Raw genomic sequence first — 21,900 nt, 5'->3', positions numbered from 1 at the left:
GGAAGCCTCACTTTGCTTTGAGCAAGATGCACCCTCATTAATATCAGTCCCCTTACATTTCAAATTCACCCAGCAGTCCATCTTGAGGCTAAATCGAAATGCGCTGTCATGAAATCCACTGCAGCAATATAAAAAAGCCCCACAATGAACGATAACCAAACGGTTAATAAAAATCGAAGACAATTACAAAATTGGTCCAAACGCTCACTCACACTGACAGTGACTGACTTGGCTTTCTCTGCCTCAAGGTCTCTGACTGACTGTGCGATATCAAGAAATGTCACGGGCTTCCTCTCTGCCATTCACTGCCATGCACTTGCATGTTCTTAGTGTGTGCAGAAATACGCAGCTGTTCATCATCAGACAGCTACTCTCATAGTCGATTTATTCCTCCGATTGTTTTTAATTGAGGCAATAGGTTAAAAAAGCCAAGTTTTACAAAACAAACATTAAAAATTAAGATTTTGTTCTTTTTCCCATTCCGTCTTGCTTTCATTTGTTTACTCATTTGTTCATTCAGATTTTACTGCAAAAAAATCAGAACATTTATTGAAGCTTTCATGGATCCTCTATGATGACATTGCAACCCCCAGGGGTCCACGGGCCACAGGTTGAGAGCCACTGGTATAAACAACAATTTTATTTATCGTTAGGGTTTTAGTAAAACATTCACAGGCAAAAGAGTAAGCTTTATGTCTACAGTATGGATTGTATGAATTTTCTGTGATGAGGGAAATCTAGATTATTAGTTATTTCACAATCTGTCATAAGACCTGGTAATAAAAAAATCTGAGCTCTAGATAGAGGTCAATAATGTTTTGTCTTTTGCTTTAACATAGTGTCCTTTAGTAAGTGCTTCTTTGTCTGGATTCTTGCAGGATGCAGCAAGCTCCCCACCACTGGAAACTCTTTCAGAGCATTTGTCTCAGTGAGTTTTGAAATATCTCTTTGATTTTTCAGTTCAGGTTTTGGAAATACATCTCTAGGTCTTAAAGGGTTATTAATTGCATGTTAGGATAGGAATTTCATGTGTCTTTTCCTTAAATTTGTGGGATACAATGGATATTGTTCATCCATGTGGCTTGAAGTTAATATGAATAAAAGGCCATTGAAGTAATAATTGAAAAAATTAGAATAAAAGATTTAGGGGTTGATCAATTTTTTTAAAAATCACTCCTTTGGATTCATTTCTCTATGCACTCAACTGAGCAACACAAAAGCATACAGCTCAGATAAGAAAAGGCCTGTTTAGCCTTAAAAGAGAGAAGGTGATGACAAAGAAACTCAAGATTGACCTGCCTTGATTCTCACGAGTATAAGTTGAGGGAAGAGAAATTCTTCCAGGCTTTGAAGGTTTTATTATTATATCTTGTTATTATGAAGTAGCATTTCAGTGGTCCTTGTGGTGTCTTTTTCCTGACCTGGCCTACCTTCAAGGACTGACATTCCCATTTTGAATATGCTTCAAGGCTTGCATTTTACTCTGAGCTGTATCCTAGCCTACAAATTATATTGGCCTTTCTGTATTAATACATCTAGGACTTCCTGTCTGTTCTCCATGCGTTTGTAGAGATGGTCTGAAAATCTTGGGTTATATACTTTGATTTCTTTCTATCCCCTTCACATGCAGGATATCATTTCCTGTTCTGGTCTCTGTACTTGGTACTGCAGTATTTTATTTTTTTAAATAATTTTTATTAAATATGTTTTCAACAGAATAAAAACAATGCAGATTTTGAATTGAAGAGAAAAAGAATAGGGAACAGTAATAAAAAGTGAAAAAGAAATAGAAAATTAAAAAGTAATGTGGCTTCCAGTCAACAGAAGTTATAACTACATTCATATTTTACCCTCTTTCATTTTTTCCTCTGTGTCTGGTCACTAATAAATGTAGTCATAGAGCATAGAATAATAGCATACCTTGGAGGTCTTCTAGTCCAGCCCCCTGCTTGACCAGGAGACCCTGGAGACCCAGGTCAAATGGCTGTCCAGTCTCTTGAAAACCTCCAATAATGGAGCACCACAACTTCAGGAGATAAGCTGTTCAACTGATTAATTGTTCTCACTGTCAATAAATTTCTTCTTAGTTCTAGGCTGGATTTCTCTTTAATGATCTTCCACCCATTTTTTTTGTCCTGCCCTGAGTTGGTTTGGAGAATAGGTCTAACCTCTCTCCTCTGTGATGGCCCCTCAAATACTGGAAGATGGCTATCCTTTTGCCTTCCTCTTTATTAGACTAGACATACCCAGTTCCCTTAATTGTTCATCAGGCTAAATCCTATGATGGATGGTTAAGGGAACTAGATATGTTTAGCCTAATGAAGAGAAGGTAGAAACTCATCAGAGAGAAATCCAACATGGAAATGAATTTCCTGACAGCAAGAACAAATAATCAGTGGAACACTTGCCTCATGGAGTTGTGGGTGCTGTATCGCCATGGGTAGGGGGTTAGACAAGAAGACCTCCATAAAGTGTTGAAATATTGTGGTAAATACTTGAGCTAAACTCTAATTAAAGAAAAGCTCTCCAAGGTTCCTTCCAACCCTTGTTGTTGTTGTTGTTAGCTGCGAAGTCGTGTCCGACCCATCGCGACCCTATGGACAACATTCCTCCAGGCCTTCCTGTCCTCTACCATCTTCTGGAGTCCATTTAAGCTCACGCCTACTGCTTCAGTGACTCCATCCAGCCACCTCATTCTCTGTCGTCCCCTTCTTCTATTGCCCTCGATCTTCCCCAGCATTAGGCTCTTCTCCAGGGAGTCCTTCCTTCTCATTAGGTGGCCAAAGTACTTGAGTTTTAGCTTCAGGATCTGGCCTTCTAAAGAGCAGTCAGGATTGATCTCCTCTAGGACTGACCGGTTTGATCGCCTTGCAGTCCAAGGGACTCGCAGGAGTCTTCTCCAGCACCACAGTTCAAAGGCCTCAATTCTTTGGCGCTCAGCCTTTCTTATGGTCCAACTTTCACTACCATACATTGCAACTGGAAAGACCATAGCCTTGACTATACGCACTTTTGTTGACAGGGTGATGTCTCTGCTTTTTAGTGTGCTGTCTAGATTTGCCATGGCTTTCCTCCCCAGGAGCAAGCGTCTTTTAATTTCTTGGCTACAGTCCCCATCTGCAGTGATCTTGGAGCCCAGGAAAATAAAATCTGTCACTACCTCCATTTCTTCCCCATCTATTTGCCAGGAATTGAGAGGGCCAGATGCCATGATCTTGGTTTTCTTAATGTTAAGTTTCAACCCAAGTTTTGCACTCTCCTTCTTCACCTGCAACAAGAGGCTCTTTAGTTCTTCTTCACTTTCTGCCATTAGAGTGGTATCATCTGCGTATCTTAGGTTGTTGATATTTCTTCCGGCAATCTTAATTCCAACTTTTGATTCATCTAGCCCTGCCTTTCTCATGATGTGCTCTGCATATAAGTTAAATAGGCAGGGTGACAGTATACAGCCTTGCCGGACTCCTTTCCCAATTTTGAACCAATCAGTGGTTCCGTGTCCAGTTCTCACTGTTGCTTCTTGACCCGCATATAGGTTTCTCAAGAGCCCAATAAGATGGTCTGGTACTCCCATCTCTTTAAGAACTTGCCACAGTTTGTTATGATCCACACAATCAAAGGCTTTAGCATAGTCAATGAAGCAGAAGTAGATGTTTTTCTGGAACTCCCTAGCTTTCTCCATGATCCAGCGTATGTTGGCAATTTGATCTCTAGTTCCTCTGCCTCTTCGAAATCCTGCCTGCACTTCTGGTAGTTCTCGATCCACATACTGCTGAAGTCTAGCTTGTAGGATTTTAAGCATGACTTTACTAGCATGAGAAATGAGTGCAATGGTGCGATAGTTTGAACATTCTTTGGCACTGCCTTTCTTAGGAATTGGAATGTAAACTGATCTTTTCCAATCCTGTGGCCACTGTTGAGTTTTCCAAATTTGCTGGCAAATTGAGTGTAGCACTTTTACTGCATTGTCTTTTAAGATTTTGAATAGCTCAGCTGGAATACTGTCACCTCCACTAGCTTTGTTGTTGCTCAGCTTTTCTAAGGCCCACTTCACTTCACATTCTAGGATGTCTGGCTCGAGGTCAGTGACCACCTCATTGTGATTATCAGGGACGTTAAGCTCATTCTTGTATAGTTCTTCTGTGTAATTTTGCCACCTCTTCTTAATCTCTTCTGCCTCTGTTAGGTCCCTGCCATTTTGGTCCTTTATCATGCCCATTTTTGCATTAAACGTTCCCTTCATTTCTCCAATTTTCTTGAAAAGATCTCTGGTCCTCCCTATTCTATTGTTTTCTTCTATTTCTTTGCACTGTTCATTTAAGAAGGCATTCTTATCTCTTCTAGCTATTCTCTGGAATTCTGCATTCAATTGGGTGTATCTTTCTTTTTCTCCCTTGCCTTTCGCTTCCCTCCTTTCCTCAGCTATTTGCAAAGCTTCCTCAGACAGCCATTTTGCTTTCTTGCATTTCTTTTTCTTTGGGATGGTTTTGGTTGCTACCTGTTGTACAATGTCACGAACCTCTGTCCATAGTTCTTCAGGCACTCTGTCTATCAGATCTAATTCCTTAAATCTATTTGTCACCTCTACTGTATATTCAACAGGGATATGATTTAATTCATACCTGACTGGCCTAGTGCTTTTCCCTACTTTCTTCAGTTTAAGCCTAAACTTTGCAAGGAGAAGCTCATGGTCTGAGCCACAGTCAGCTCCTGGTCTTGTTTTTACTGACTGTATAGAGCTTCTCCATCTTTGGCTGCAGAGCATATAGTCAATCTGATTTCTGTGTTGACCATCTGGTGATGTCCATGTGTAGAGCCGTCTCTTGGGTTGTTGGAAAAGAGTGTTTGCTATGACCATCGTATTCTCTTGACAGAATTCTATCAGCCTGTGCCCTGCTTCATTTTGCACTCCAAGGCCAAACTTGCCTGTTATTCCAGTTATCTTTTGGCTTCCTACTTTAGCATTCCAATCCCCCATGATGATAAGAACATCATTTTTTGGTGTTAGTTCTATAAGGTGCTGTAGTGCTTCATAGAACTGGTCAATTTCATCCTCTTCAGCACTGGTGGTTGGGGCATAGACTTGGACTACTGTGATATTGAATGGTTTGCCTTGGATTCGAACTGAGATCATTCTGTCATTTTGAGGATTGTATCCCAGTATTGCTTTTCCTACTCTTTTATTGACTATGAAGGCTACTCCATTTCTTCTGAAGGATTCTTGCCCACAGTAGTATACCTGATGGTCATCTGAATTAAATTCACCCATTCCTGTCCATTTTAGTTCGCTGATACCTAAGATGTCAATGTTCAGTCTTGTCATCTCTTGTTTGACCACGTCCAGTTTTCCTTGATTCATGGATCTTACATTCCAGGTTCCTATGGAGAAAAAATCTTTACAGCATCGGACTTTCCTTTCACCACCAGACACATCCACAGCTGAGCGTCCTTTCGGCTTTGGCCCAGTCGCTTCATTCTTTCTGGCGCTACTAGTACTAGCCCTCTGCTCTTCCCCAGTAGCATATTGGACGCCTTCCGACCTGAGGGGCTCATCTTCCAGCGTCATATCGTTTTGCCTTTTGGTACTGTCCATAGGGTTTTCATGGCAAAGATACTGGAGTGGGTTGCCATTTCCTTCTCCAGTGGATCACGTTTTGTCAGAACTCTCTGCTATGACCTGTCCGTCTTGGGTGGCCCTGCACGGCATAGCTCATAGCTTCATTGAATTACGCAAGCCCCTTCGCCACGACAAGGCAGTAATCCATGAAGGGGCTTCCAACCCTATGATTCTATAATTCAGAAGGACCTTAAAATGTACCTTGCTGAGATGCTACTTCTACAAACTTATTTGACTCCCAGCGCCTTTGTTTCTCTGAATCAGCATTCCTTATGGCTGACCTAGCACTTTGTTTCCTTTGAGAAACCATGGGGGCTAATTAGACAGAGTTCAGATACTGAGTGGAAAGAGGCCAGATCAGAGAGCAGTAAATTCCAATAAAGGAAGAGTGTAGGAAGAGGGAGTCAACCTAAGTCAGAGAAATTTCCTACCCCAAAATCTACTTTACTCATTGGAGGTTCTGAAAACATCTGACATCAGAAGATTAATATTAAATTTTTATCAAACAAAATAATTCAATGTAATCAAATAGTTAATTTTTATTTTCATATTTTAAGTGGCAAAAGTAGATATTATAATATTTAAATTAGTGAGGCTCTAGGTTGAACTTTTTAAAAGCATTTCGTTTGATGAAGATAAGCCTTATTCCACTCCTTTTTCTTTCTTGTGGTGAGTCAAATGATACGCTTCATAAAAGGCTTGCCATGGATTGCATGTTTTGTGCAATTCCTGAAATTAATCTGAAGTAAGAGGTGCATTTATAAGTTCTCTTGGGGTACCAGATAGCATGAGACTAGATGTTTTATTTAATCATTTGCTTTTAGTTGCTGAGAAAAAATGTTTTCCCTCTTATATAACAGCTACCATCCTGTAAAGAAAGAGTTGGAATCCGAATTTGGTCATTTCACTGGACTGGGAAATGAAAGACAGATTTATAAAAGTGTTCTGGAAGGAGGAGATATCCCATTGAAAGGGTTGAGTGGCTTGAAGCGTCCATCCAGTTCAGCATCCACAAAAGGTAAAGTGAACATTGTTGTGATCAAACTATAAAGACTAAATGTATAACATGGTATTGCACTTATATCAAGATTCCATATGTCATAATTCAAAGAAAAGCCTGAATGTTTTTGCATCTAAGAGCAGCTTGCATAAAAGAAAGGGTGGTGAGATTACAGACTTTGGCTCATTATCATATGAACCCTTAATATAAGAGCCTTGGTGGAGCAGTGGGCTAATGCCTCCTTAAGTAACACCAGCTGCCTGCAATTAGTGCAGGTTCGCGTCCCACCAGGCTCAAGGTTGACTCAGCCTTCCATCCTTCCAAGGTAGGTAAAATGAGGACCCAGATTGTTGTGGGGGCAATTAAGCTGACTTTGTAATAATGCCGCTTGGGGTGTGTGTGAAAGCCCTAATAAGCAGGCATATACATAGAATGAAGGCTACTGCTAAGCTTGTAAGCCGCCCTGAGTCTTCGGAGAAGGGCGGGATATAAATGGAATTAAAAAAATAAATAAATAAAAATATTGTGATCATGATCACGTTGTCACTAACCTAGAGTGTGATGGCTGAATCATCTCTCCTCCTTGGTTTGGCATCACAGCATTTGTCTTTGTGAGACTTCTGTGATTGGAAATTTAGCAATCCAAAATTCAGTTTTTTCAGAAGGACCAGAACTAGAAGAGGAATTACATTCTGTGTTTTAAAAAAACGACCTCTGTTCAGAAATCCAAGAGTATGAGGTTAAATCTCCAGAATGTGCAGAATAATTCATCCAGAGTATTGGAAGAACATCTTGATGGTTTGGCCAAACCCTTTACAAAGTTTATCTGATACATTCACAAGATTATATGAAATGCTGGGTGAAATGAGGACAGCTAATGTTACCTCTATTTTGAAGAGGGGGAATGAGAATTCTGGAACTACAGACTTTATCTGGGGATATTCTAGAGCAGATTCTAAAGTGACTGATCTGTAAGTACCTTGGAAACAATGTGAATCTTACCAGATGTCAGCAATTGGTTTGTCAAAACAATTTTTGTCAAGCCAATTTTATTCATTTTTAAATGAATGACATCCATGATAGGTTTGTGGGACAATCTGAGGCATTTGAGGGGTTTGATTTAGCAAAGGATTTGACAAAATTCCCATGACATTACTTGTTAACAACCTATTTCCTTCTGTCTTGGATGGCAAGACAATTAGGTGGGTGCGGAGCTAGCGCAGGGTTCTTATTCTGAGTTCTCATCCATTATTTCTCATCTAGCTCTAGAGAAGAAGCAAGTGGAACATCACAAAATTTGCCTTTTGCTCTTCTGTGTTCTATAAGTGAGTTGGATGAGAAGCTGGCAAGGATCCTTAGCAGATTATAAATCACATAATTGAGTGAGATACTTAATGTCTTAGAAATAAAAATTCAAATTGAAGATATTCATTATTCTTTGACTGAAAATAACATGAAATTTAAGGGTTTTTTATTACAAGAACAAATTGTGTCTTTTAAAAAAAATTATACATGTATTCTATTGCCACCTATTTAATGCATTCTAAAGCACACAGATTTAGCATTGGGATACTTGGCTTGGTAATAATGCTTGCTGAAATAGTAGTTGATTACCAATTAATTATCCATAAGGTCAGAATGCTCATAAAATTGGGGTAGTTTTAGTACACAATCCACTTAAGGAGCTTTACAGAAAGATATTTGCAGCAGGTAAGAGGGAAATATCTACACTGCTCACATCCCCTCTTTCAAGTTCAAAGCTCTACTATTCTACTTATTTTGTAGTCATATTTCACCAATAGGAAAATACAAAGCTGTGGAAATGTCTATAGTTTGTTTATTAATAGCAAGAAAAAGATTGTGCTGAAAGTGGCCACAAACATCCAAAAGAAGAGGAAGGACTTTGCCAGGCTGTATAAAATCACACATCAAGTCAATCAACATGGACTTCTGTTGGAAGATGTTTGATTTTGTAGTGTAAAAGAAATTGCATCCCAACTGCATCCCAATCCCGAAGATGACTAAAAGAAAGAAGGGAATCTACTCTAAATGGAAGACTTTGGAATAGATCTCCAAACATACTTTCTCTTAACTTGCTGTATTTGCGATATTAACCCTTCCAATACCTGCCGTTTTAAACAGAATTGGCACAAAAGGACATTGCCCATCTAGCTGTTACCTCATCCCAATCTTGTAGCAATACTAAAGGTGGAACAAGAGTCAGGATTAGGAAAAGAGTCTCCAAAGGGAATTATCCAATATCAGCTTCCTAGATATGTCCTGTGAGCCTATTTTTCTTCAGCTAGAAAAAGGTCTAGCAGTGCAGTTTCCACAGCAGTGCACAGAAGATCCATCATTGTCCAGTTGTGAGATGCAGACTAGCCTTCAGTCAAGCAAGAACTTTGTGGACATGGGCAGAAAGAAAACCTGAGCTCCCAGATGCCTCGTCTGTTGGGATATCATCATAACATGAGCCACTTTCTGAATCTTGAAACTCCGCTAAACTGCTCTGTTTTTCTTTCGGACACTGCAAATGTGTTCGGTAATTTTCCTTTTGCTTCTTATATCAGCAAGATCCCCCCCTCCCCCAAGAGACTCAGGACGTACTCTGCTTGTGGTATTTTGATGTACTTTACCATTTCTACCTCTTTTTCCTTTCCTGCTTTTTTTTTAACCCCTTCTACTGTGTTCGTTCTTTTCCTTGTGTGTCCTGTCCTGCTTACATTTCAGGACTTGGCTCAGCTACTGAGAAATCATTTCTGCTATCCTTCTAATCAACATCAAAGCAGTTTGTCCCAAATGCCATCATTTAGAAGGTGATTTATTTATGGAAACCAGTTTAAGATCCTTGTAATTTGCATCCCTAAGGAACAACATTAATAAATCTAGGAACACTTTTTTCAATTCTTGTGAAGTACCTGTTTTATGTTCATCCATACATGTATCTGTATATCTGTGGGTGAGTGTATATGTGTCAGTATTATTGCATGCAATTAAACACCCTTCCTCAGCAACATTAAATCATAATTGCTGAAGAGAGATTGTTTTCTTTGATGAGTCTTTTTATGGGCTAAAACTTTCTTCTTTCAATTTTTTCCACAGTAGTTTGCTTATTGTTTAGCGAATTAAGAAATTATTTTAAATTAATTGATCCAAGTAAAGGTTTTGTTTTTTGTTTTCTCCTTGGTTCATTTCATACATTAATTTTAATGAAATTGTGTTGTTTTAAAGTAGATTCAGAATCACCAAGACATTTTGCAACACTTGATTATATAGAGAGTCCAGAAGAAAATTTCCAAAGGCGTAGCAGTGATAAAGAGGTAACCTTCCCGTTACAGATAATATTTTCACAAAATCAATATGGTGGGTGATAAGTGGAACAATATCTGATCATAAGCAAAACTTTGGAGTTGGCATTTATTAACTGCCTTGGGAATTTAAGATTGGGATAAATAAATCAAGAATAGCACCTGAAAGGATTTGAGAATAAACCTGAGTGCTAAAGAACAGAGTGCTAGAGAAAACAGCTGATTTTCATCAAAAGGTTTGGCTATCATTGGTAACCAAGACAAATTGAGTGCAATATTGTTCACTTGGAAGTAAGCCTACAGTAGGGGTCTTCGAACTTAGCTCTTTTATATGACTTGTGGACTTCAACTGAGGAATTTTGGGAGTTCAAGTCCACAAGTCATAAAAGGACCACGTTTGAAGACCCCTGGCCTACAGGGAACAGCCTCAAAGTAAGCCCTTCAAAACAGAGTGAGACTTAGTTAAATAGTCCAGCAAAGTTTTGGAACGGTTGTCACTGGTCTCCTTCCCAGGTTGGTTCCCATGCTCACGAATCAGACAAGTCCTTACCTTTTTTCTGTTGCTTTATGTAGGAAAGCTAGAACTGCATGAGGGATGGCCTCTTGAAGCACCACTGGTGACCATAGTTCAGATCTAACTGTAGGTATCTGCAATAGGGAGGGGAAAGTGACAAAATAAGCTGATGTCACAAAATGAAATCCATGATTTACATATTTGCATCCCATACTTGAGATGCAAGTATGAAAGTGCATGTTTCATCATTTTTATGTCATCATAAAAATGGAGTGGTTGCCTGGGTCTGCTTTAGAAATAGAAGAAAATCTGGGGCACCATTAAGTAGTGGCTGAGTAGTGCAAGAGCACTGCAGAATCCAGTCAGTCCACTTCAATTCCTTCTTTTGCATAAGAACCTGCTGATATTCAGAGGAGCAACTTAATGGGGATGTTTTCCCCTCCAGAGTTTCAAGCAAAAAGAACAGAAAAATTTTCTCATCACTCTATTGGGGAAAGAAGGGAGTCACTTGACACAGTTAGGGGATGAAGCAGAACAAAAACGGTTAAGATGCATTGATCACAGAATTATAGTTGTCTGAATACTGGGAACAGCAGGAATCTGTAAAGTAACATTGTATTTGTTCATGCTTTTATATTTAGAAACTGGTATTTCTGCTTTATAGTCCTTACATCTCTATGAAAATCTGTTATTAGCTTGTTAAAAGATGGCAAGCAAATCCTGTTATCATAATGTGACTGATGATAGATTGACTTAAAGCAAATTTGTGCACAGTCTAATCTTTTTGGGAAACAGGCACAAACAGTTGTTACAAAAGGAGAATTGTGAAAGCTTCTTTAATGTCTCTTGAACTTGAGAAGGAAATTTCTAAGCATGTGAATCAGATTCTGTTTTCCTCAATGGACTATATTTTGAGAGTTTGGTTTTAAAAATGATCTTTCTATAAGCCTTCAGTTGTGGGTAGTGGTATTTTGGCTACATAAGCAGTGGATCTTCAACGTGACTGTCATTAAGAAAAGAAGAGGGGGATAATGGAAATGGTTGATGAACATTACTAGACCCATCATCTACAAACATCCCAACTGTTATTCTTTTGATTATTTCAATCTAGATTAATATATAGTATGCAATAATTAAGGGACGCGGTGGCTCAGTGGGTTAAGACACTGAGCTTGTCGATCAGAAGGTCGGCAGTTTGGCGGGTCGAATCCCGAGTGCCGCGTAGCAGAGTGAGCGCCTGTTACTCGTCCCAGCTTCTGCCAACCTAGCAGTTCGAAAGCACGTAAAAAATGCAAGTAGAAAAATAGGGACCACTACGGTGGGAAGGTAACAGCGTTCCGTGCGCCTTTGGCGTCTAGTCATGCCGGCCACATGACCACGGAGACGTCCTCGGACAAGCGCTGGCTCTTCGGCTTTGAAACGGAGATGAGCACCGGCCCCTAGAGTCGGAAACGACTAGCATGCATGTGCGGGGGAACCTTTACCTTTACCTTTAATTTTTATGTAATAATTATTTCTCAAAGCTTACTTTGGGGCTGTAGTGGAGAGATTGTCTACTCTTTATTTTGTTTTCTAATATTTCTTTGCCGATATTAAATTGCTGTAAATTGGATGATTTACTACCCATTTTATGCAATTTTATGGCAGAAACTTTTAGAGGACCAGAGACGGCTTAAACGTGAGCAAGAAGAGGCTGATATTGCAGCCAGAAGGCACACAGGGGTCATTCCTACGCACCATCAGTTTATCACTAATGAGCGCTTTGGGGACCTTCTAATTAGAGACGATACAATCAAAAGGAAATCTGGGTCAGAGGTCTGTTGTGGTTACCTCACTTTGCTGCTTGACCCAATTCATAGTTGCTTTTCATAGCATTCTGCTTTTTGGCCAGCATTAGCTGTCCCAAGTGTTGATTTTATTTTTACTTAGAACCTGCCTTGGCCTTGTTCTACATAATCCTACAGAAAACTGTATATTGTAATGCATGCCTGCTAAGTAAGGAATGCAGATACTTTTACTGCAAGTCAGCAAACATTTGCTTCATCTCTTGCACTGTATAGAATGCTTCCTTTTCCTCTGTGCCATCTGCTTAGACGTCTAATTGTCTTGTGGCTCCTGATCATGTAGTTTGGTTATGCATTTTGCACTCCGTAACATTATTCTTTCTGTAACTTCTGTTGTTAAGAATCTTTAGGTCAGGCAAAATAAATGATCTGTTAAAAAGGCAAAAGAAAGAACTTACTCTGCAAGGAGTCATTTATTAAAGAGAATAGATTAACTTGCCTTCACTGGAAGTGTGGGTGACAAGACAGCCATGTTTTACATGAAAATGTATTTATCTTTTGGGGGGGGCGGGGAGCAGCTATGTGAAATTCCTGTCTTTATTTCTTCCTGCCACTCATTCCATGTGAGCAGGAACAAATGATCATTTCTGAATTCTGGAGAATTGTCAGGATGCTTCCATTGCACTTGTAAAGATACAGTGTTGTGTGTTACTTTGCTTCTCTGGATCTACCAAGCTCCCCACTACACGTTCCAGAAGGCCATTTCATTATATGGATCACATTTGCAGCTCAGACCGTGCCTTCTGGAGTAGTTCAGTTTATCACTGCCTCTCTATTTAGGAGAGTCCAACCATTCGTTCAAACACATCTAATTTACTTAGTAATACCTACATCTGTTTTTTTCTTTACTTTTGATGTAGGCTACAAATTTTTCTGGTGTTCATTTTGATACTGCTGATTTTGCAAACTTACACACTTGCTGGAAAGACTGAAGTAGTGCTCCCTTTAAAAGTCTATTTCTCTTATTTTAGTAGGAGCCCTACTAGGGCTATAGGAAGGTTAGTTGCCCAAGAATTGGGACTAGATTCACCACACATTTAAGAAAGGAAACTCTGACAGTGTGCTTGTAATATTGTGTATACCCTTTCAAATGATGTTCTGAAGATTTGGCAATTTTTTAAAATTGTGCTATTTTCAACCACTAGATGAGAGCTGCCAGAGTGAAGTTTGACTTTAAAGCCCAGACATTAAAGTGAGTATTGGTTATTTTCTCCCTATGTCTGTAGTATCTTTCTATTTTAACCATTTCCTTCCTTCTGATAATTAAGTGTATATATACTGTTTTGCTGCCCACTTGCATCCTCAATGCAGTCCAACAGTGTTTACATTGCCAGCTATTCTGACCAAGGGAATGCATACAACTGTCCATTGACCATCACTGCTCCAGCATTTCTCCTCCACCGAATGACAAAGTAGCTTCTCTGTCCCCTTTAATGCCTTATCGTCTGCCATCTTTATATAGCTTCCAGCCTTTCCATCATGTAACGCCATCATCGAGATGTTTGTTCCATTTGCCATCTCCATCTCTTATGTCCAAACCTCCTCCTTTCTCTTAAAAGCTTCTCCAGATGCAATTTCAGTTCCACTTCTGATTCCTCCAGTTTCAAATTCATTACTTTCACAAACTTCTTTCAATTCTCTTCTGACCAAGTACCCATCCATTTGCCATCTCGAGATCTACCAGTCTTTAAATACTGCCAGTGCAATCAGTTCTTTAGATATTTATGTTTGGTTGTATGTTCTCCAGTTGTTAATATTTGTATTTGAAATTTGATGTTAATAAGATTTTATTAAAATAAATTAACACATGAATTAATATGTTATTAACAGGGAACTCCCGTTACAGAAAGGCGATGTTGTTTACATTTATAAGCAGGTTGATCAGAACTGGTATGAAGGTGAACACCACGGCAGAGTGGGTATCTTCCCACAGTGTTACATAGAGGTACCGTTTTGTTTATTAAGCTAACCAAGGTGTCAGGACTGGCCGGGCTGACACAAGATCAAAACTGTCTACCTTCTTCAGATTTTTACATATGCCTTTTGCTTTTGTTTTATAGTTACTTAACCCGACAGAAAAAATCCAAACTAAAAAAACTTCATCACTGCAAATCTTGGAATACGGAAATGCAATCGCCAAATTCAGTTTCAGTGGAGATACTGCTGTGGAAATGTCCTTCAGGAAGGTAGACCATTTTGAAATATTTCTTTCTCATGCAATCTACTGACATCACTTCAGTTGCAAAGGAGAGCAAATAGATGTTCTAAGCAGCAGGTTGGAAATTTAAAATGGTTAAAAAATATATTTTGCACGGGTTTTTCTAAAAATGGAAGGTTTGAGGTTAGATATCACATAATGTGAACATTGTCTAGTGCAGCAAGCGTATTTGTTTACATTTCTATAGTGTTAGTTTTCCATGTAAATGTCAAAAAATATGCAATTATTGTTGATGCTAGAGATAGGCAAGAAACTAAAGGCCAGTTATATATATTTATTAGATATGTAATAATTAGTCTGAATTATTTTGCCAAAATAGAAAATATATGCACGTCAATCTGTCTTTTTTATTTTCTGTCTTTGTGAACTATATACATTGTACTGGAATCTCTGAATATTTTAGTTTTGAATCAAAATGTTAAGCCATTTTCTTAGGCATTGTAAATGCAAGCCAGATAATTTAAAAGAGTTTAATAGAAAGGAGACATCAAATCCATTTTAGCAGAGGTATGCCCCTCAAGCAAACAGAGCATCCACGAAATACAGCCTTTATATGTAAGTAGCATAAGCAAGTCCTGAACTTAAACCCATGTTTCTTTTTTTTCTATAGGGAGAAAGAATCACATTAATTCGACAGGTAGATGAGAACTGGTATGAAGGGAAAATCCTTGGCACCGTTCGCCAAGGCATCTTCCCTGGCTCTTATGTGGACATACTTAAACAACCAGTGCTGAAAGATACATCAGGCTATGCCTACCGACCACCAAATTGTAGCCTGACTTCTCCACAGGTACCTGTTTGCGCTTTGCAGAGCATTGATGGCGTTGTTAGTCTATTTCCTAGGGCAGTGGTGACGAACCTATGGCACAGGTGCCAGAAGCGGCACAGAGAGCCCTCTCTGTGGGCATGTGCGCTGTCACCCCAGCTCCAACTCTCCCTGCTGCCCCCTCCTCACCAGCAGCCCCCCCGGAGGAGAGTTGCCCCCAGGCATGGCCCATGTAGAGCAGCCCAGCCAAGGACATGGCAGCTGGGTAGCAGGGACAACACTAAGCCCTCGCGCCCCATCGCACAGCTGATGCTGTGTGGCGTGGGTGGAGAGTGTGGCCGCCATGGCACTGCAGGGCCACCTGGGCAATCTGCGGTGGGCCATGGAAGTGGTGGATGGCCCTGCGGGTGGGGCAGGGTTGGGGGGAGCAGGGTTGGTGTGGGCGGTTTGGGGGCACTCAGTGTCTAAAAGGTTCGCCATCACTGTCCTAGGGCAGGATTCTCATCATTCCCTTGGGTCAGCCATGTCTTCTGGAGTGACAGAGAATTTATGTAGGTTAAAATGTCCCTTAGCAGAATGGAAGGGAGAGATTTCATCCAAAGCTATCTCTGATTGAGATGCATAGATTCTCCTGTGGTGGCTGATTCTAGATACCGATTGTGATTAAAATATGGTTTCAGTCGTAGCAATGGGAAGAAAGAAAACAGGAATGTTCCTTAACTAGAGCATTTTAGGTCACACAGGAAGATAGAGAAGGCACCACCTTGCTGTTAAAGAGTAAAAGTGCTCCTCCAACACGGCAGTGCCTCTGGCTGGTTTTATCAAGTGATGAGATGTTTGCTGCTTTACAGTTTCCATTAATGGCTTGGATTAGCCTTGGGTGAGAGGAAGGTTTGCAGGAGTGCTAATGCTAATCAAGTCCCAGGAGAACAAACATGCTTAAACACTCCCATTATGAGAAATGCTTGTAAACCAGCTCCAAGACTGGCCCAAACAGGTCTGACTGAGAAAATTTTGAATTAGGTGCAGCCACCCATGGTGAAGCTCTTAAATTACAGCCAGTTTTCATTCTATTCTAAAAAAAGATTGCCTTAGATGACATTTCTAATTTCTAAGAGGTGGAAAGGGAACCAAGGTATGGAAACAGAATAATTACAATTCAGAGAATGAATATAAGCCTCCCCCCCTCTCTCTCTCTCTCTTTCTCTCTCTCTCTCTCTCTCTCTCTCTCTCTCTCTCTCTCTCTCTCTCTCTCTCTCTCTCTCTCTCTGTGTGTGTGTGTGTGTGTGTGTGTGTGTGTGGCTACATTTGTGTGTGGTCTGCCTGGTTTTCTTTTTCAGAAATTGTCTGAAAACTTTAATTTCCTTCTTTTGGGTGTTTTCAGGGCTGGCAGTGAATTTAAGGCACAGCTTTGGCTTTTGTGATCAAAAGCTGCAGAAGAAAAGACATTTGCTTTGCAGTCTGCTGTAGTTTGTTTGACAAGGTTGCCCTTTCGTAGCAGCCGTTTGGCTAGGTAGCAAAATAATTTTATTTATTTACATACATTTATATTGCCTATATTACCACACTGCAAGTAGTATATGAAAAGTTGCATAAAAACAGACCATTCAATTAAACATCTCCCCCAAAACACATAGAAGAAAGGAAATGGCAACAGATTCAAAAGCTTGCCTGAATAGCCTTGTTTCCATAGCCTTGGCAAATACTAGTGAGAAGGGGACAGGTAGGCAGGCACAGCCCGGGAGAGGGGGAGGGGGAGGCAAGTTCAGATAGGCTTACAGCAGCAGGATAAATTTGCCAACATTAGTAGAATTGGTATTAAAGATGGGAAAATGGATGGGGACATTTTAAGACACAGGAATGTTGCTAGAAAGCTAACATGTGGTATGACATTCTGCAAATGAATGTCAAAGGAAACAAAACGGTAGAATCCAAGGGTTATAAAGGCTCTTGGCTATTTTTTAGTCCCCTTCACCCCCTCCCCAGGACAGGAACCTTTTCCAACACCATCTCTGTGCAAGAGTAGCTGCTCATTGCGGGGTTGAATACAAATGCAAGCAACCGCTGTGAGAGTTAGCAAGGAAAAACTGAATTGTGAAGTGAGATCTTGAGGCAGAGAGCCCTGAGAAGGTTGAAGAGAAAAGGCAGGATGGAAGCAAGAATGGTTTGCAACATTATAGGGAGTTATCAAGAAGTCTCATGTTGTTTTCATTAATCTGAGCTGTGCTTTCTTTTTGTTGCCTTCTGTGTTTTGTTCACCATCTGTGGGCATGGGGGAGGTGGACAGAAGAGGGCACACGGATCCCAATTTCGTGATGCAAATTCCACCCCTTTTATACCACAGACACTAATGCTTAGTGCTTATTCTTTATTTGTGTTGCAACTTTGCTTGCTCTGAAAGTGAAATGCTGGATGGAGATGCATGATGTACAACCCTCCCTCTTTCTTATTAGTTTTCTTATTTGTAGGAATTAATGCCTTGGAATTCCAGTGGCCCAGGAGGACTTTGTCCACTGGCACCTCAGCAAATAACATTACAATTCACATCCTGTGGATTTTCAAAGGAGGGATGTTTAAATGTATTTATCTTTAAATTACAAACATTAACCTAGATTCCATAAACTTGACTATGTGGAAGTAGCACTTTACTTTGTTTTACCTGTGCTCACACTGAAGGGCCCACTTACTTTTGCTGGTAGATTACAGGTTGCAAGTTGCTTTAAATTTGGGAGTCTGATAAAATCATAGGGGTATGCATGCTAATCAATCAATAAAACGATCCACAGTACCAACTGGGGTCACAGAGAATAGGAGACGTCTTCCTCCTGCTAAGGGAACTCAAATGTTGCATTAAGGTGCCTCTCGTGTCATCCTCCCTATCCCGCATCCAGATCTGTTATTTCAATTAACTGTCTAAAGTTGGAAATCTATGTTGTGCTGTTTGTAAGATTTGAATCTATTAATGGTACCGGTGCTAAAATTTTCCCTTCTCATGTACTTTAACAATTAAACAGCCTTCACTGAGGCCAGGACCCGAACTCACAGAATCGGAAAAGAACTATGTGGTAAGGTCACCCCAGAGTCTTGTCTGCAGCCTCATTTGCACATAGTTCCTCTCTGAGCCCTCTACAGTGGCCAGCACTACTGAGGGTTTGAGGGTGCGTTTGTCACCTGTGCACAAGGGTTTCCATGTGTCCAGGACTTTAGACTGTTTTTACAGCATAAATGCCAAAACACAAATGGCAGTACAAACAAAAATGGAGACATCCAACTAGTTGTCCTTATAAGCCCTGCATTTGCAGAAGCCACAGCTGAGGTTTGAGTTTCTTTCATTTGGTGGGCTCAGTGAATGCAGAGTCTCTCAAAGTTGGCTATGAATAAAGAAAAAGCACAGTCTGAGATATATTGCATTGTTAGAAAACTTAAATTGCATGCCAGAGGCAAAATTTCATAGCCAGATTTGAATTTTTAAATGTGAGATGCTTTCTGACTAATTGCAATCTCTCTTGCTGCTGTGTTATAAAATTTAAAACTAAATACTCAATTTTTCTGTATCTTGCCTGTTTTTCTGTGCTTACCATCTGGATTTCTTCTACACATTCCTACCTGGATCTACCGCTCTGTTGTCTGCCTGGACATGCTAAATGCTTCTTCCTCTGGACTGTCCCATGTCGTCCTGACTTGCCCACATTTCCTGTTTTCTTCATTCTCACCTGGGATGGCAACTGTGCCCTATCACTGTTATCCAGGAAGTTGTTTGCAATGAGATCTTAAACATTGCTGAAAAATCTGTTCATTACTGCAGCACTCTTTCTCAGCCTGTCTTTTGTCATAAGGGGCGGTTTAGTGACAATAAACCATCTTTCATCATTTCTCAGCAACCACAAATCTTGCCATTAGAAACTGGCTTGGACCGGAATCATGCCACACAAGAAATGTAAGTTTGCCTGTGCTGTAGATTTGGTGGATTATGTTCCTTTTTTAAAGAATAAAGTTGCTGGTCAAGGAATTTGAGGTTATGTTAATTTTAGATTGCAGTTTGAGTAATATATTTAGCATCTTTAACAGTTCTAGGAAAGTTTTAGAGGAAATTTTATCCATTTTATCTCAGAAAAACATCCTGCACTTGATGTAGCCACTCATAACTGCTGGTGATGAGTTTGAAGGATCCTCCCTTTCTTGTTGGAGAATTGACAACATGGAAAAACCACAGTCTTGCTATGAGGGTCAAACTGGCAGACCACTATGAATTTTAATGGTATTTTAATGGTCAATGGTACATACTTGTAAAAATTAAAGGCCATTTAGAATAGTTTTTAGTAGGTCTTGTGCCTTATTATCTGTTTTGCTCTGTAACTTAAGAAGCACGGCTGGAAAAGAAGCTCATGGTTGCCATCTTTTTCCCCCTCTTATCATGAACCTTCAGGCTTACCTATCGAGCACTTTACAGCTACATCCCACAGAACGATGATGAGCTGGAGTTAAGAGATGGAGATATCATAGATGTTATGGAAAAGTGTGATGATGGTTGGTTTGTTGGTAAGCAAACTTGCTAGCATTTGGCTGTGCAGTCTAATCAATATCCATGAGATTTAAGTGGGATATTAAAAACCACATCGCTGTCTTGGGGAACTACTTCATTGTGACGGAGGGTAAAAAGGGGATCTACAGAGAGATATTTGAAGGTGAAAGTATAACCCTTACTACAGAATGGACTGGATTAAGACTTTAGTAAAATAATTTAAAACATTGTTAGGGAAATGTTCTTCAATCTTGATACCTATTTGACCTGTAGGGGGTCCACAGAGGGGACGTTAAGAAAGTCATGATGGTGACCACAACCCTGTGATCTAAGACTTGGCCACCTTGATATATATTGTTTCCTTCCCCTTGAGATAAGCATAGATTCTCAGGAAGTAAACACCCAGGTAGTCCTCAACTGACTACCATAAAGGAGCATACACATTGTGGATGGAAGTCTTGATAGCTGTTAAGCAAAGGCCCATGTGACTGTCTTGCCTCATCACACACACACACACACACCTGCTCTTCGTGATGTGGTTATTAAATGAACATAGGCCTGGTTAAGCGAGCTCTCGGGTCTAGGGCAAGGACCCTTCCAGCCCTCAGTGTCTCCACAGGCATGGACTGCTTCACATTCCATCAGCCCCATACCCTCCTCCTCCTCCTCACCCCATATCACTCATTGCACACTTGAAGTTCCTCAGAACTCCGGGAAGGAGGGCAGTTTGATCCATTTCTGGGCCATATGGTGCAATCCTGGAAGCGGCCATTTTCTGGGTGTTTGCATTGAATTGGGGGTGCTCTGAAAATGGCAGCCACTTCTGGGACTGTGCCCCACAGCCCAGGAATGGAGCAGCCTGCCCTCCTTTCCTACTGTGAACTCTGGACATCTTCGAAAGGTGAGGAAGAAGGTGTGGGACCTGGTGTGGTGGAAGCAGGTCCAAAGGTTGTGGGGACACGAGGGATGGGGGATGGAGACACTCTGGCATCCTGTAGTCAGTCTTAGGGATGAATGTCTTTGGGGGCAGTGCAGTAGCCATAACTTGTGAACTAAGTCACATGTAGATTTTGGGAGTTCACCGTAACTAAAGATTAGTTGCAAGTTGAGGACTGCCTGCATAACTTAGTTATATATTTTTAAATTTCTATTTTTTATTTAAAAAAATTAAAAATTAAAATCTATTTGGCCCCAAAGCAAACTCATGAAATCATTAGATGTCAATTCAGTTAATCAAGATCACTGATGACAAACAAGCTCAGGCATTACCAGTTTAAAATAACCTCCCCACTGATCCCACTGTGATCTGTCTTAATTGGATTTTTCTGCCTTTTATTCCACAATAGGCACATCAAGGAGAACCCAGCAGTTTGGGACTTTCCCAGGAAACTATGTGAAACTATTATCCTTTTAGAAGCAATGGGCAACCTCTTTGTTTCATCTGAAGGAGGACCTGAGTGTGATCTTTTTAAAACAATCCTTGGGAAAGAGAAGTTTTTGAACGGAGTAGTCAAGACAATAGGAGTGCACCTGGAACGTGGTGAAATGCTGGAGATATGCTGCAAAGTTCCTGCTTCCTTTGAATGTGTATGGAGGAGAGGAGACAGGATGATAAGCCATTATACTCTGCTGTGTTTGTTTCTGTTTTTATTCAGCTACGGGGAAAATAACAGAAGGAAACAAAACAGGGTTTCTGTTGGCAAAGGAAGAAAAGGAGGGAGATTGTCAGGAGCAGAGCGTGTAATAGACTGCTTAAACATCCTGCAGCTTTTGTTTGCTGTTTATAGGAAAGGCCAAGTTGTCAGCATTCATGGAGCTCCTCCTCTCCCAAGGCCATAAACCCCAGAAGGAATTGTAGTCCAGCAGCATCTGGAAGGCCAGGTCTGACCACATTGTTCTAGTTGTTGACAGATTCCAAACCGAACGGCTAGAATAAAGGAAGATGGAATAGATGCTCCACCATAGTCTATTTGGATTTATTCTGCAAAATATTCCTGATTGTGCCTTTCTAGAACTGATTATAAGTAATTTCTGGCTGCATCTTTTTTAAAAAAAAAAATTAGAAATTTGGTCATACTGTGCACACTTGTTTGGAAGTAAACCCCATTGAATTG

The 21,900-nt window shown here is 40.3% G+C and overlaps 1 protein-coding gene across 2 annotated transcripts in view; it reads left to right on the top strand.

The window, feature by feature from the left end:
* SORBS1 (sorbin and SH3 domain containing 1) overlaps positions 1–21,365 on the top strand; it is a 129,213-nt gene extending 107,848 nt beyond the window's left edge. For both annotated transcript variants that reach the window (XM_083364622.1, XM_083364621.1), the window contains exons 20-31: positions 879–928; positions 6,475–6,632; positions 9,849–9,934; positions 12,084–12,251; positions 13,426–13,472; positions 14,111–14,225; positions 14,341–14,466; positions 15,109–15,288; positions 18,279–18,329; positions 19,014–19,201; positions 19,691–19,803; positions 21,133–21,365. In XM_083364622.1, coding sequence (XP_083220748.1) covers positions 879–928; positions 6,475–6,632; positions 9,849–9,934; positions 12,084–12,251; positions 13,426–13,472; positions 14,111–14,225; positions 14,341–14,466; positions 15,109–15,288; positions 18,279–18,329; positions 19,014–19,201; positions 19,691–19,803; positions 21,133–21,200 — 1,350 coding nt within the window. In that variant the 3' untranslated portion in view covers positions 21,201–21,365. The remainder of the gene's footprint in view (positions 1–878; positions 929–6,474; positions 6,633–9,848; positions 9,935–12,083; positions 12,252–13,425; positions 13,473–14,110; positions 14,226–14,340; positions 14,467–15,108; positions 15,289–18,278; positions 18,330–19,013; positions 19,202–19,690; positions 19,804–21,132) is intronic.
* The last annotated feature ends 535 nt before the right edge of the window (positions 21,366–21,900 follow it).

The sequence above is a fragment of the Vipera ursinii genome, assembly GCF_947247035.1.
Source record: "Vipera ursinii genome assembly, chromosome: 5".
Lineage (NCBI taxonomy): Eukaryota > Metazoa > Chordata > Lepidosauria > Squamata > Viperidae > Vipera > Vipera ursinii.
This window is presented reverse-complemented; position numbering and strand designations above follow the sequence as displayed.